Below are 17,544 nucleotides of genomic sequence, written 5' to 3'. Positions count from 1 at the left end.
AAAAACCTGCTCCTGCTTTGCGTTGCCTGCTTCTGGGTCGTCTTTCTGGGTGATGCATCTAAATCAAGCTACGAGTGTTGACCGGGTCACGTCTCATAGTCGTTCATCAACAACCCCTTCTTAGACGACACCTATGATGAAGTATCCGTACAGTTTTAATCTCTTGAGCCAAGTACAGTTTAAATCTCTTGAGCCAAATTGTTGATCGGTCGAACGAAAATTTGCAGGAGATGTCCTCTCCAATTCAGCAAGCTGAACAATGCATTTAAAATTTTTATTAGGCGCTCGCTGAAGTCTTACAGCAGCTCTTATACTCACTCCCTGCACTTAGTGGCAAATCTTCATGGGAGAACCTTTCTTCCATAATTCGTTAGCATTCTTTTACAGGGTAACCATGTAACAAGAATGAGCGCTCAATCCCTCAAACAAGCATCCAGCCATTCTGCAGCTTAAACTTTGAACTGAACTATTATAAGGCGAGGAAAAATACTTTCCTGAAAAGTATCTGAGTACACATAACCAATGTGATGATTTATTTTGGTAGCATAGAAATGGCCAAATTGTGAATTTTTATTCACCCTCTCGTGGCACTTAAAATCATTATTGTAGTCGAATTTGCCCGTAACGATATTTGAGCACTTGAAAGTATTGGCGGAGCTGTAATGCTCGTAAATGTTCGTAGCGACGTGACGCATCTAAGTTACGATAACGCAAATGTTCGTTACATAAGCGCAAATGCTCGACAATCTCAAGATGTTTGTGCCGAGCTTCTTGCGTATCATGTTAAATGTATAACAAAAGTTCCGCCGAGACTTATTCATGTCGGAAGCGAGTCAGAAAATTACCCTGCAAACATCGATTTTACAACAAAATCGATTACCAAAAAAACAAATCGATTTTACTTTCGAATTAGTTTCCGCTTCTGAGTTTTTCAATAAGAAAAAAATTGATCTGAAATATTGAAGCAGAAGAAGAAATAACCACACTGAAAATCCCAAGGCCTTCTAGAGCGGAGATTGTACAGGCACATGACTACTAGAGATATGACATGATAGGAAAAATGCGGTACACAAGATATGGTTTACACACAGTAACACTAATCGCATATGATCGGAGGTGGGAACAGCAGTGGCATTAAAGCTACAATCAGCGTAGCGTTAATTTATCAGCCCTTGATAGATTTTTTGCCATCAGTCATAGGTAGAGAGAGAGATGGAGTTAGCAAAGATTAATGTGCTAATAATTAACGCTTAATTTGGTTCACTTCCAATACGCAATGATATTCAAACATAATTTTGAAACAATTGAGGCTATAACGAAATATTGTATTCAGTCTAAGACGTTCATATTCATGCAGAACAAGAAATTGCTATAGCTCGATTTGCAGTTTTAGTGAAGTTGAAAAATGAAAAGTATTTTTATACTTTAGCGTGCAAAATAAGATCACGTGTCGATCCAGAAGTTAGCAGTCAACGACATCCGAAGGAGAGGCAAAGCCTTCAACACTGTTCAATTGCGACCTTTCTGCAGCTGATTCCAACAGCGAGGGTATTATAACATGTTCATTATTTTAAGCAATTCATAATGTTAGCTAGAACCAATTGCGTTCACAAGGAGGCTATATATTAGAGGTGAAGTTATCTAACTGTGGCTAATGTCGGCCCGAAATTGCTCGGCGTGCAGTTCCTTACTTAAATCCATGAGACACACATGTATATGATCTTCAAAGCTATATAACTGTTGCTGGGTCTTTCTTCTGAATGTGTCGGAGTTTAATAAATCAAACTTGTCTACTTTTCGTGATTGAGAATGTAGATTTTTGAGTAAATTTTTAATTTTGTGAAGCCAATTTGATAAACTCAAGTCAGACAGCAGTATAGGAAAATAAAAATACCTAAAATGAAACTCCGCATGCTGCTCACGTTTCTTTTAGGACTCATTTCAAGGTACTGCAATTGTTCATTCAATTCATAGGTATTTGAATTTCTGAATAAAAATCGTTTCGTTCTAAAAATCAATAAAGTCATGAATAAACAATACGAAACATAACTTTAATCTGATTCTTTGATGGTTTCATCTGATTATTGAACAGAATTATTTGTCTGATTTTGACGACGTCGCTTGAGTTATCAGTTGTAGTTTAGAGGGCACATTTGTTAGCAATGAAGCAGTGGAGCAGAGCTGTGTTGGTGTGTATGCTGGTGCACGTTATACGTGAGGTGTCTGGCGGCCATCCTTACATCGTGCCCACGGTAGGGCAAGTGTGGCCCAAGCCTCAGATGCAAGTGTCGCAGACCTCAACAGTCACCATCGCACCATGGCAATTCAAGTCAGTATTATTATTGCTTAGTCTTCCTTCTTCAACTTGTTATATTTATTTTTAAGAAAGATTTGATGGCTATATTTTAAGAACCAAACAACTTTAGTATAAAGCAAAATTGTCAATAAGTAGTGAACATTGTGCACTTTCCTCTTGCCGAGTGTTGCTGAAAAGATTGTTGAGCTCGTTTATCCAGATGGAGTCATGAGATTACATCCTTGTCCTATTATATGTTTATTATGCAATTAAGAACTTCCCTGTGAAGAAATAAAAAGGAAACACCTGAAGCCTTTACGTGGTGAACACCTTGGTTGCTGCAACTGAATGTTACACATTATGTTTACCCGCAACAAATGAAGCAAGTTATTTGCCGTGCAGCTTTACAGTGACTGACCAAACCTGCCCCCTGCTGCAGCGGGCGCTGGATCGCTACATTGTCATCATGTTTTCCACTTACAAGGTAGGCGGGCCTCAAGAAGATAAATAAAATTAAGATTACTAGATAATACAGGAGGTGAGTTATTAATTGAATAATTTGTGTCATTAAAAGTATTACATAGCAGCAAGTAAACCACGGCTTTGCTTAAGGGAGATAGTAACTAGGATTATTTCGTTCATTTGCCCATGATTGCCTATAAGATCATCACTCGGAGCAGAACAGTCACCCAGCAAGCTATCACCCTACATGCTATCGTCCAGCATGCTATCATCCAAGTCCAACATACTATCATCCTACATGCTATCGTCCAGCATGCTATCATCCTACATACTATCATCCTACATGCTATCATCCTGCATGCCATCATTCTACATGTCATCATCTTACATGTTACCATACTGCATGCTATCGCCCAGCATGCTGTCATCCTACAAGCTATCACCCGCATGCTATCATCCTACATGCAACATGTATAATCCAGCATATTATCATCCTAGATACTATCATCCAGCATGCTATCATCCTTATTATCTTATGACCTTTTGATGAGTTTGGGACTTCCTAGTCCCCGGTGATCACGCTGATGCGCCGCTTTCGTCGTCCTCCGTCTCCGAGTAGTCGCTGTAGGCAGGTGACCCCGCACTCGGGTCCAGGATGTAACGTTTGAAGTGTTCCGTCTATTTGCCCTTCTTTGGGCCAGCTGATGCATGATGCTGTTGCTTGTCACTTGCTGAGGGTGGTTCCCCATTACTGGACAATCCGGGATCATTCTCAACCACTTGTCCTGTCGTCTCTTGAATGTTGCAAGGGTGAACTCCCCTCCTCTCAGTATTTTTGACAAGACATTAACGAGACAAGACAAGATCACTGTCCGTGGCTCCTGCCAAGGACAGTGATCCTCACGAAGAGTCAGTACTCTGGTCGCGTCTCGGTTATTAAATGGAGGATCCTACACAGTTTCTTCCCCCTTTCGTTGTAAAATGTCACTATTCTGGAGGTCTCACTCGCAAAGCTGGGAGCCAGTCCGGTTACCATATATAATCCAAGTGTACAATATGATATATCTCTTTTTTCTCCTCTCCAGTGAGTACAGTTCCAGTAGTTTCAGCCTGTCTCAGTAATTCAGCTCCAGTTCCCGCATACCGCTGATCCTGTACGTTAAGGTCCGCTGGACTGACTCCAGTTTCCGCACTGCGCCCGCCTTGAGTGGCGACCAAAGTTGGCAGCAATACTTAAGATTGGGGAGCACGAGGGCTCTGAAGAGTGTAGTCATTGGTGCTGCTTCTCGATCTCGTTCGAAATGTCCGCCAGATCCATCCTATCCGTTGTCTGCTTCGCGCGACTACATCGAACGTGGCTTCGGTACTCGTGAACACTCCGAGATATCGAACTAGTTGCTTTTGCTCAATTTTTGTGGCATCCCGGTCTCTGTGTGGACTCTGTATCTCATTACTGCGAACTTGGTGCCGTTGAACTACATATTGTTTACTAAGGGCCAATCATAGATTGTCGACAAGTCATCCTGTAACCTCTCGCAGTCTAGGTCCTCTGTGATCTTTATCAGCACTCCTGTATCGTCCGCAAATGACGATGTAGATGCGTTGGTAAGCTCAGCGTCGATATCGGCAATGTGTATGGATCGGACCAAGCACTGATTCCTGTGGAACTCTGCTTTTCACCCTCGCTTTTCTCGATTTTGAGTTTCCAATTGCGACAGCTTGTACTTTATCTGTAAGGAGGTTGTGGATCCACCTTAACAGGTTTCCTCCTATCCCCCACAGCCTCAGCTTTCTGAAAAGCACCCCATGTTAACTTTGTCAAAAGCTTTAGCAAAGTCCAGGTAGACTACGTTCACACCAGCTCCCTCCTCCAGCTGCCCCACAATGCGGGGATGGTGCTCCAGTAACTGTGACAAAAAGGAACGATTACGCCGGAAATCATGTTGTCCATTGTCATGCAGGTCAGCCTCGTCATATACTGGAAAGCCTCCTGACCACTACCTTCTCAAAAACTTTGATCACATGTGATGTCAAGGTCACAGGTATGTAATTTTGGGGTCTGTCCCTCGGACCTCCTTTGTGGATTGGCGTTATCAGTCCCACTTTGACGCCCTCAGGTATAATTCCCTGTTATCGAGGCTTTCCAGAGCATTAATTGTGAGCGGAGCCTTCAGAGTTCCAACACACTTCTTCAACAGCACTGCCGAAATTCCATCGGATCCTGGCGCTGAAAACGACGCCAGTTCTGTGATGCTTATTTCATATCTTATGGTCCAAACTCATTGTTCACCAATCCCCTTCCACCTGGCAGCTCCTGGAGAACTTCAGCTTCATTCTCCTGTCTTGGGTAGCGGGGGTTACTAAACACTGATTAAAATTGCTATGCCAGTAAGTTACACATGCCATGGTTAACTCCGACAAGGACATAGTTATCCTTCAGCGGGCCCACTGGCGTCTTTATTATAGCCTTTCACTGGACGTATTTGAAGAAATATTTGGGGTTCTCTCTAATGACCTCAATTATTACTCATTCCTTGGCAGCTTGTTCTTCTATCCTGTGCGAGTCCTGCTGCAACCTGCGTTCAGTCTCCATGTGGAGCTCTACTATAGTCGCTGTCTCATCAGGTCACTAGTGGATTCAGCTATTCGTTTATTTACTATAATCGCTTGCGCTTTCTCATGAGGATTCGTCGGTCTACCGGAATGCTACGGACTTTGGGGTCATCCTACATGTTATCATCCAGCATGCTATCATCCAGCACGTCATCATCCTACATGCTATCATCCTGCATGCTATTATCCAGCATGCTATCATCCAGCATGCTATCATCCAGCATGCTATCATCCAGCATGCTATCATCCAGCATACTATCAGTCTGCATGCTTATTAATCAGGATGCTATCATTCTACATGCTATCATTCAGCATGCTATTAATCAGTATGCCATCATTCTACATGCTATCATCCTGCATGCTATTATCCAGCATGCTATCATCCAGCATGCTATCATCCAGCATGCTATCATCCAGCATACTTTCAGTCAGCATGCTTATTAATCAGGATGCTATCATTCTACATGCTATCATTCAGCATGCTATTAATCAGTATGCCATCATTCTACATGCTATCATCCAGCCTGCTATCATTCAGCATGCTATTAATCAGTATGCTATCATCCTACATGCTATTCAAATAATTTTTAAAGTAAATTGCCATGATTCTGAAGTGCTTACCTTCAACCTAACTTCAACTTAACTTAAGTTGGCAGAACAAATTTAATAATATAGTTTACTTCAATTATAAATCCGAGGGATAATATGCGATGCCTTATTGAAGGCATCACAAAAGATATTTTGAATTAAAACAAATAATAATTTTGAGCTACACTTAATATTTCAATATGATGGGTATTTTGGATCCGCGCTTGAGTAACCCCAACTACATAAACAGTGCCAGTCTTCCAATACACACATATTTTTCCAACTGATATTTGAGATATTATTTGGATAATTACTGATATTTGAGATTATCAATTCACGTGCAATTTGACCAAACTGGATAAGAGATAACCACTTCAAATGGGTTTTCAGCAGCAAACGAAGGCTCGCCACGCTGGCAGAGTGAGGGGCATAGAACTCACCAGCTTCCAGATTCGTCTCCTGGCGGCTTGCGAAGACGCGCCTTACCTTCACATGGACGAGCATTATGAAATAAAGGTGGTTCCTCTCCCCAGTCAAGTTCAAATTACTATGAGCCGCGATGCATGCTTCCAATCTTTATGAATTTTTACATATTGTTAAACAGCAAGACTCAATGATGGTTAGGATAATTATTAGTTAGGCTATAGTGACGCATTCTGATAAATGAATGGTCACTCTTACTTTGAGCTACATTTACAACACGTGGGGCACATCTTGACGCATTCTTATCCTGCTCCTATAAGTAGTGTGATGCTTGTAGATTTAATCATAATGTATTCAGGTTCTTTGCACAAGTTATTCAGAATTTCCGGAGCACCAACTGATAGAGGCTTAACTTAAATGCACTTTCAAGAGAAACTGTATTAACTGCATATATATTGCCATGTTGAGTATCGGACAATGTTAAGCGTTTACAGGCTAAATCAAAGTAAATAGATTACAATATTTTACGTGAGAATTCGAGACAAACATCTAAACATTAACGAGTTAAACAGTTAAAATTGAAAAAAATGTTGACAGCGCTGGTACAGATCGACAGTCCAGATGAGCCTGGCGTGGGCAGCATGACAGCGGTGAGCGTATGAGGCATCCTGCGAGGTCTCGAGTCCTTATCTCAGCTCCTCATCCCCGAAGGCGACGGCACCTACACCGTATACGCCACGCAGATCATGGACTTCCCGCGTTTTTATCACAGGTTTGAACCATGTATGCTGTGATGAGGGATCCATGTGATGATGATCATTAATGATCTAAGATGCTGCGCTTAAGTTCTAAAGAATAGAAACGTCGATTTCTATCCTTTAAACTTTACAGAGTGAAAATGAAGTTCAAGGTTATGTTCACTCAAACTTGTTTCAGAGGCTTCATGATCGACACAGCTCGTCATTTCCTGCCCATGAACAAAATAAAAGAAATGCTCGATCTCATGAGCATGAACAAATACAACGTCTTGCACTGGCACATCGTTGACGATCAGAGCTTCCCTTACAAGAGCGACGTCTACCCCGATCTCAGGTAATCGCGGATTGTGATCAAATAAAACTAGCCGCTTACGTGCATCGCGATCACGACAAAAATGCTTCCCTGTATAAGAACTTCCGTGTATACAAAAATTTGGTATTGTTAACCAAACGCAGGTTCGCAATATCATAGTTATGATAATTCGATTCATTAAATGTCGAATTCTGAATTATAACAAAACAACTGGACATGCGCCAGCCACCAACTCTGCTCTAACTTCAGGGTTAGCGAATTCTACGCACTTTGCAATTAATAACTGTGCGGCGTGACCCCTTTCCTGCTAACAAATTTGTTTAAATATAGGGCGGTATATAACGTACATAACATAACATAGTGATCTCGGCGCTGCAGTGTAGGCCTGATGTGGCCTGTCGCCGATTCTTTTCCTTTTCGGGCCTTGTTCACAGAAGATCTAAACTCGTGTCATTTGACCGGATCTTTTCATGACTGGCGATAGTGCACCATCTCACTCAAGGCGTTTACAACATCATTCAACGATTTCGTCTCATTGCCTTGCTCTTCCACCGGTTTTTCGCTTTTTCGAATACCAATAGTTGGTTCTTCGCAGTCACGACAAAACCAATGAAGTAATTTAGTTTTCTGGAGAAGCAAGTATTCGTCAGAGCTCAACTTCGAACAGCTGAAGCAAATGAAGTCTTCGCAGCGTTCACACATGACAGTCTGATCTGCCTCGCTCACAGAGATCTCTTTGCAGTGTTTGCAAACTTTCATCTCCGACTTAGCTGATTTGATTTTAGCCTTTTGTCTAGCAGAATTAGAGGGCTTTTCGACTACCTTTTTTTTCCTCTGTCCAGCCATCGTACAGTAAACGGAGGAAAACACAGGTGTAAAATTGAATTGACTTGAGTAGAGTTGAAGTTAAAATTCTATTTAAAACAGAATTGGAAATTAAAAATAGAAATAAAAATAAATAATAAAAATAAAAATAAAATAAAACATGTCTTAAGTGAGAAGAAAATTTGGCAGGCTGGCAGTTAGTGGGCATGAGGTTATACAGTCAAGCAGTAAAAAAGGCAAAAATTTCAAATTAATAAAATATTTTTTAAATAAATTGAAAGTAGACAAATGACGAACTTGGGAATGCCACCAGAGGGTTGAAGGGGTACATGCTTCATTTTTTAGTGTTTAGTTTAACTGTATCGTTTAGGGACGAAGTAATGCAAAGAATTATTATTATATGGTCATGATCGAACATATGTTGCTGTTCGTAATATTATGATCAATACCCTAAGATGGGCTAGGCTGATATATAGACTTTACCACCCTAATAAAATTTTAATGACACCAGTTGTTTTGAACAAATAATTACCGCACTTTCAGCACCATGGGCGCGTGGGACAGCAAGAGAGTCTACCAATCGTCCGACATTGCCGACATCGTCTCATATGCAACAGACCGCGGCATTCGAGTCATTCCGGAGTTCGATACTCCAGGTGAATAGCGATAGGGTGCCGACTTCTGGACGTTCACGGGTTCGATAAAGTAGCGTTGCGCTAAAATACTCAATAATCTGTTGAGGTTCGTTCTCCCCAGATATACTCGATCTTTCGACAGCCGTTGAATTTTGCTCACCGCCATGTTCTGCATGTGCAGGCTGAAAACTATATTTATTCAGGGAGAGATGCGCGATCCATAAATGAATAATACTGAACCGCTTTCTTTTGTCCGACCGAACATGACAGGTCACACGCGCAGCTGGGGCGATGGCCAGCCTGACCTCCTCACTGAATGCTACACTAAGTAAGATCCAAATGAGTCGTGATGAGTAATGTAGCTAATCGGTGTATTGTCCTCGGTATAGACTTGCGTTGTGAAAAACGATAAATTATATGGGAATGTAGTGTCCGGTTGTAGTTCGATAGAGTTTTGTGAATTAGTTAATTATAATTCAATAGGGACCAATGAGTTCTAAAATTTCCGATAAATACAAGGAGGATAATGACGAGAGTTCCTTTAGTTTTTCCTTATCAATTATTTAAGGTAAGACACGGGGAGCCTAATACAGATAAGTGAGTTTACTACAATGGTTGATAACGACACTATTGTGTGGAGCATAGTTGCCGGAGTCGTTCATACGTAGATGCGGATAAGCGGTTGGAAGCAAGATGTTAGTGTGGTTCTTTCAGGCTATCGACTGACTCGAGGGACCGTTTGAAGAGTTTATATAGACGTGTAATGATGACGTCACTGAGGGTGACTCAAGTAGTGCCTGAGCAAGTATAGGAAGTAACCTGACAATAGTGCAAACCTCAACTATTATTATAATACTAATAATGAACAAACGATCTGGAATGCTTTTTTCGTCGATTAGGACAAAAATATCGATAAAAGATTATGTGCAATTTTTTATGAAGCATTATTCATTTCCTTTATGCCAATGAGTATGTTAACCAAAATAAAAGGAAACATAGATTAAGATCCTACAACTGGAGCAATTTCAGCAGCATTTCAGCAGCATAATACATAGCTGAATGTTTCTATACAGCGGGTCCCCGAACGGCTTGTACGGTCCCATCGACCCATCGAAGGAGACGACCTACGACTTCCTGAAGGCGCTCTTCACGGAGGTGACGAGTCGCTTCCCTGACCACTACCTGCACCTCGGCGGCGACGAGGTGCCCTTCGCCTGCTGGTGGGTATGCGGTGTAATCTTGGTAATATTGGTACTTGTTTCGGACGTAGCAGTCCCAGGCCACGATGAATCGCCGCCTCTGATTATCGCTCATCCGCCCTCATTTGGGCCACCTGATGCACGATGCTACCTTGTTTAAGTTCACATGCAGTCAACAGGATTATCATTCTGTACTTGGGAACTCGTCTGAGCTTTATTTTATGCAAGACTGAAAAATGAAAAGTTTCGGAATAATAGTTTGACAAAAGAGTTTATTATAGAACAAAACAAAATTAATTTTAGGTTCATGCCTCTTTCGTTCTCAAGGAAAGTGACCGCAATTCGAAAAATATTAGCTGAACAATACAAGTGAAAATTGACAAATTATGTGTACGTTTTACAACACTTCTCTTTAACTTCACTTCTTGTTATCTGTCTGGTACAAAACTTATAATAGATATTTAACACACTTTTACCTTTCCCATCGATCTGAAATTTTGCACACTTGCGTAAATTTGGGGACAATGCATGAATCAATTGACAGAATACAAAATTTTGATAAATAATTTTGATTAAAATTTCATTTTTGTAATATATGATAAAATTGGAAATTCATTGTACATGTGTAACATCGGAGACACTGGCTTCTGTAGATGTGTTGTCTTTAAAAAATAATTTTTAAACGCATATTATTATTATTCTAGGATAAGCAACCCAAGCATTTCGGAGTTCATGGTCCAGCAGAACATCACGACTTACAAAGGCCTGGAGAGTTACTACGTTGCACGACTTCTCGACATCGTGGCCAAACTTCCTACCGCCAACGGGTGAGAATAGGTAGCTAATTTACTAAAGCAAATTAATTAATGAAAAGCCGTTTACTGTACTGATGAAATATATGTCTACTGTAGTATATGAATTTACATTGAATATAAAGTTTACCGCTGAACAGAGGCTCGTTCATGCAAGTAGTTCCGTATAAACGAGCAGTAGACATCGAGTAGTAAAGTTTTAAACGTTAAACAGTGTTGAAGGTACAGTACTAAAGCTACCACGGATTACTCCATAGGTACTCAGGCCCATGTCATAGGTAACCAGGCCAGCGTCATAGGTACCCAGGCCCACGTCATAGGTACCCAGGCCAGCGACATAGATACCCAGGCCAGCGTCATAGGTACTCAGGCCCACGTCATAGGTACCCAGGCCAACGTCATAGAAACCCAGGCCCGCGTCATAGGTACCCAGGCCAGCGTCATAGGTACCCAGGCCCACGTCATAGGTACCCAGGCCAGCGTCATAGGTACTCAGGCCAGCGTCATAGATACCCAGGCCCATGTCATAGGTACCCAGGCCAGCGTCATAGGTACCCAGGCCCATGTCATAGGTACCGAGGCCTACATCTGTCTCTTATACACATCTAGATGTGTATAAGAGACAGGTTGTAGTTCGATAGAGTTTTGTGAATTAGTTAATTATAATTCAATAGGGACCAATGAGTTCTAAAATTTCCGATAAATACAAGGAGGATAATGNTACACTGTTAGAAAAATTACCGTTAACGGTATTACCGGCGTTTCAGTGGCCGGTCGGTACGTGAAAAGAAACATCGTGTCGCCGTTTTTATTCTAATTTAACACTAGAAATCCGTAAAACATCTGATAAAAACGGAGAAACAGTTTATTTTCACGGGGCGATCGGCCACTAGAACGCCAGTGGGACCGTTTTTTCACCGTTTTTTCTAACAGTGTACCACCACTACCACCACACCGCCTCGTGACTGTGATGACACCTACCACCACAACCACCACCACCACACCACGTTTTCTCCACAGGTAACAGCAGCAGGCTTCTCTACGCTGCTCTCGTCGTGCTGGTACCTCAACTACATCAGCTACGGTACAGACTGGCACCAGTACTACGAGTGCGACCCGCAAAATTTCAATGGTAATGCTTAAACCTTTAATTTATTTCAACATTTAACGCTAGAGTTAAAAATTTTTATCTAGTATGCTTATCATTACGACGTTAAGGTTCAGAAATTTAATCTAATATATCTGAAATTTTGACGGCAACGTTTAAAAAGTTATACAAGGATGGTCATAAAAGGCTTCTATCTGCTCGTTTAGAACATTAGTCAATAAGTTCCAGTGAACAAATTCCTTGATATCAAGTAACGAAATATTCACACTCTTTTACTGTATTCCTCTTAGACTTGCAGAAGATTTTCACTAAAAATTCTTTTAATTTCCTACCCATTGCTTTTGCCTCAAACTATATTCCGATGTTATTCTATTACAAAAAAAGTTGTAACGTACAGGAGTAGTTTTAATAAAATTAAATTGGATCGCCTGTGCATCTCCCGTCACCTCGAGGTGACGTACTGTAAATCACAAATACGTATAAGTAGTATAGTGAAGCGGTGTCAGCTTCAGCTAGTGAGTTAGTTGGCGCCCCGATTAATTCCTAACCGCCCGGCCACCTCCCTTAACACCTTAACAAAATTTAGAGTCGCCCCAGCTTCTGGTATTCCAAATCAGAAGCTGACGCGTCTCTAAATTTTCACTGGGTCATCGATTCCAATAAGAAATTTCACAACTAGTCGCGGATTCCAGACCCGAAACTCGCTGCTCCAATCTTGTCGATCATGAATACTCGGCCACTCCGAACCCATACCGAGGAAACACAATGTTCGTACTAGAATCTGAACTAGCAAACGACAAGAAGGCTTTAGAGTCCTTTCTCACCATTTGCAATGTTTTCCTCACAATTTTTGACTGCAGGGCAAGATACTTCCTCGCTTGATTTTTTGTTCTAATATAAAGGTTATATATTATTCTTTGTTAGAATTGAGCTAGGCTGAAGCTGCTCTGCTCATTCAACAAGTCTTCTTGCCCGTGTGAAGCCTAAATTTATGAATTAATGTATGCACCAACCGCAGACATTACCGTGCCTCAAGGAAAGACCACGACTTGGCAAAATTCATGTCCGAAATGTATGCTGTACTCAATACCGCACAAAATAAATACTGCACTTGCTGCTTCATGCAGTTTAGCCAAGCGGAGTTTCGTAAAATTCAATCGCTCGCGTTATCACGGCTTTTTTTCTGCATGGTATCTAATAGAGAGCATAGTGACTGGTCGTGGCATTGACCTAACGGAGCCTCGTGATGAAACTTAAGGCTTAGTTTGTTTCAATTTACTGGTTTTCAAGCCTGGCCTATAGAGAGTTAGTAACGCGGGGATGCAAGCTAATTCATATTAGGCATACTAAAACTAATCTCAATTAAGGTTCATTGTATTGGGTTTCGCCCTCAGGCACTGAGACGCAGAAGAGCCTGGTGGTGGGGGGCGAGGCGTGCATGTGGGGGGAGTGGGTGGACCGCACTAACCTGATCGCCAGGACGTGGCCCCGGGCGTCGGTGGTCGCCGAGCGCCTGTGGAGCGACGCGTCTGTCAAGAGCACCAACGAGGCGGCGCCGCGGCTCGAGGAGATGCGCTGCCGGCTCCTCGATAGGGGCTACGATGCCGAGCCGCTCGGATGGAGCTATTGTCTTTCTGACCTTTAATACACATAACCTCGAGGTGGTGCTCACCTCTTATGTCAAGCTGTCATTTTTATGACATTTTCTTGACAGTTGGCTCCTTATTAATCCAATAGTAATATTTGTTTTTAGCATACTTGTGGCAGTCTTGCATTTGTTTAATTCTCCTGTTTTAGATTTGCATACCCGTATTCAAAGAGAAAGGACAGTTCATGGACACGTAGAAAACATTATTGTCCAAATTGAACCACCAAATGAAGGTGTTGTACGAGTTGTTGTTGTTGTATATATAGTTCCCCGGCGAGTTGTTGTTGTTGTAGTTCCCCGGCGAGTTGTTGTTGTTGTGGTTCCCCGGCGAGTTGTTGTTGTTGTGGTTCCCCGGTCTCGCTTTTACAAGAGACGACACCACCTCGCGCAAGGACGACACCACCGACAGGGGGTCGCTCCAGAGCTGTAGGTTATGAAAGTGTTACTGTTCACTTTAGAGGTGCTTTATCTAACGGTTGTTTATTACTACGACTTGTGGACGCAAACAAGTTCATAAGCTAGCAGAACTATACTTCATAGCAGACATTTACTGTTTGTTCAACGAACTCAGTCCAATCGAGTAACTCTCCTTAATATAAGAAGGTAAATGAAATTCAACAGAGAGGCATTGTTCTTCATTTGCAACTGGTCTTCATAACTGTGAATAACAAGAAGACCTCACGCAAGACGCACCTAAAATATCACCAAAGCCTCGTGGCTGTATAGAACCGAGGGCTCCAGAGACAAACTACGTTCCATTTTTATTTGGGAAAAAACATAAAATACTTATGCATTCGTGACCTTTCCAGCAGAGTTTATTTACAATAGAGGTTAATTCGAAACGAATAAGCATATCAATACAAAAGATTTTGTGGCAAAGGAAAGACGTGCGCCTCTACGGTGAATTTAAGTCTCAGAAATGAAATGGAACTTCTGCAGGCAACGGTGCCTTAGCCAAAGCCTCGTCTGCTCGACGCAGAGCGACTGGCGTCGCTGTCGTCTTTAATTATTGGCCTGACGTGCAAGACTTGCGTATCACAGATGGTGGAAGCGTCGCCTAGAACGATATAAATAAGTACCGATGCAAATAAACTTTACAAGGAATAACAACATAGTGTTCTAAACTCAACAGATCTCAAACGCCACATGCCCCGAATGCGTACTGAATCTAAGAGCCTTTACTTGCTTTACTTGCATGTCTCACACGGACGTCAAGGTAGGAATGCTCAACGTTAGATCTACCGAGTAGGTAGGCCCTCTGTTTTAAAAGTGAGTTGCAGGCTTTATTGTGGAATGCTTTGACATGATGGATTACTAGAACCACAGTACTGATGTGATAGCTTACGAGCACCACAACTGCACAGCTCTGATATGACGGCACCACAGCAACAGCACTTAGCCACAGAAACAGGCCACAACATCCTATAAAGATTGAAGTTGCTTCCAACGTCACGCACCAGCAAAACTCAATACGCGTCACTTTTGACTTATACGCTCACGGCTCAAAATGCGCTGTCGCCAGGCGGTGCGGCGCAGCTGCTCGATCAACGTAAGTTTATCGCATGCCAGAAAAGTAATGCAACGATCATCAAGAAGCTTTTATGCCCTGAATGACGTCCATCGTTAGGTATAACGATGCTAAGAAATAGAGAACACAGACTGGACAGAATAATGTTAATGCTCAATGAGAAATGACCAGACGTTCAAATGTAAAACTGCTACGTATGGCATGCACGTGGCAATACGAAATAAATATTTTTTCATAAATAAAGGGATTAAACGATTTATTTTTACGTTAATAAAACAGATTAAATTAGATGCGCTCTGAATTTAGTAATAAAAAGCGAGCTTTATCATTCCCTTGCAAGCCAGAGGTTTCGACCCAATCTATCCGTGTATCGAAGCCAAAACATGATTTCCGACTCTGGCGCTCACGGAGCGACTCAATCATCCGAAGCAATCATTAATGACTTGTTGAACTTCGTGCATACGTGACAATCACAGAGTAACAATAGTTCGTTGGTAGCAGTCATCGAATGAAGCTGACATAAGACACGTTAAACGCACAAGATCCGCCACCACACGGTCGCTGCATCGCCACAACACGGTCGCTGCATCGCCACCACACGGTCGCTGCATCGCCACCACACGGTCGCTGCATCGCCACAACACGGTCGCTGCATCGCCACAACACGGTCGCTGCATCGCCACTAGAGAGCGAGGTGAGGTAATACGTTCAACACGACTGAGGATGAAGAGAGCGAGGTGAGGTAATACGTTCAACACGACTGAGGATGAAGAGAGCGAGGTGAGGTAATACGTTCAACACGACTGAGGATGAAGAGAACGAGGCGAGACGTACGTTCAACACGACTGATTCGTTCGCACGCACTTCTGTAATGTCGGGTTTTCTGGGATAATCTTCATCAAGGGGCCCAGACAGAAATTAATAATCTTTATACATGTATTATCATTATGAGCATATACTGTATCTGTTGCACACTTGATGCTTATGCTAATATAAACAACCTGGTGGTGATTATTAGTTAAAATAAAAAAGAAAATTTAATCCATTATTAGGAACGCCATCACTAAATTGAAAACTTTTACTACGAGGCATAAATGGAGAGCTCGTCACAGCTCGTTGACTAGTACGATTTTGAGGTCTTCCGTGGTGATATTTTTCTTTGTCTCCATGCGAGGTAATTTATTTTCAGACTCTATGTGATGTAATCGCGACTTCTCAGGTGCACTCCAGATGCTCTATAGACTCTAGAGCTTCCACAACCACTGCACTATTACCGAACTAATGCAAACATCACAATGATGACGTACACGATGAAGACATACAAGCACCCAACAGCTCAAGCACTCGCATCGTTGAGCGAAGATAGAGAATGCATAATAGAACATGACTGCATTGACCCATAATAAGAAAGCATGTTTTTGCAATACTGATGGTATAAACAATACCTTATAATATATTCATAGACTGGCTTATTAATGCATCAGAGAAATAAATAGAATTGACTACATTCCGATAGAAGTTTTGCTCCGCCACACTAGTGCAGCAAATAGTTGGAGGTAGGAATACGTAAGACAAGATGGGACGTTGCTTGGGTGGACCGAGTACAGGGATTGTGGCTATAAAATGAATAGAAGGAATACATGAAATCAAATTCGAAATAGCAAATAAGTTCAATAAAACGTTGATAATTGAGTGAAGAAATCTAAGGAGACGCAATTCTAAGAATAAAAGAAACAATGATGAACAGCTGTGAAATGCATGCCTGCTAACTGGGCCACAGAAGTCAAGATGAATCCAGAAAATTAACTTCAAGACAATTATAGGTCCAAATTTCAGGTCCCAAAACACCACTAAACTCGAGAACCGAACTCGGGGGCTTGCAATAGCGACCAGTCCCAAACACCGGGTTCTCAACTAACTAACTGCTCATATTTGCACCCTGAGAACCCTGATGCTCCAGATGCCTGGTTCTCGTGAAAATTGAAGTTAACCTTGGAGTGAACAACGCGGCGTCACATAAGTACCTCGCATTAAGTTAACCTTGGAGTGAACAACGCGGCGTCACATAAGTACCTCGTATTAAGTTAACCTTGGAGCGAACAACGCGGCGTCACATATAAGTACCTCGCATGAAGTTAACCTTGGAGTGAACAATGCGGCGTCACATAAGTACCTTGCATGAAGTTAACCTTGGAGCGAACAACGCGGCGTCACATAAGTACCTCGCATGAGTAACTCACGCCAGCGTCGTAAGGGTACACTTTACTTCAGAGTTCTGTGGCTGGAGACACGCTCTTAAAAAAGACTTAGTGCAACCTTAACCTTTTGCCGACTAC

General features: G+C 42.0%; 1 protein-coding gene across 1 annotated transcript; it reads left to right on the top strand.

Moving 5' to 3' along the window:
- The first annotated feature begins 2,091 nt into the window (after positions 1–2,091).
- Positions 2,092–13,677, top strand: LOC108673113 (beta-hexosaminidase subunit beta-like). The gene is given in 12 exon segments (XM_018160893.1): positions 2,092–2,329; positions 2,699–2,780; positions 6,350–6,475; positions 6,991–7,154; positions 7,319–7,474; positions 8,822–8,934; positions 9,184–9,241; positions 9,987–10,133; positions 10,817–10,939; positions 11,147–11,447; positions 11,858–12,056; positions 13,427–13,677. Coding segments are annotated over 12 exon segments (1,887 nt in total). The 5' UTR covers positions 2,092–2,162.
- The last annotated feature ends 3,867 nt before the right edge of the window (positions 13,678–17,544 follow it).

Source organism: Hyalella azteca, unplaced genomic scaffold (genome assembly GCF_000764305.2).
Source record: "Hyalella azteca isolate HAZT.00-mixed unplaced genomic scaffold, Hazt_2.0.2 contig4797, whole genome shotgun sequence".
NCBI classification, from domain to species: Eukaryota; Metazoa; Arthropoda; class Malacostraca; order Amphipoda; family Hyalellidae; genus Hyalella; species Hyalella azteca.
The sequence above is the reverse complement of the archived record's forward strand: the minus strand, read 5'-3'. Positions and strand labels throughout refer to the sequence as shown.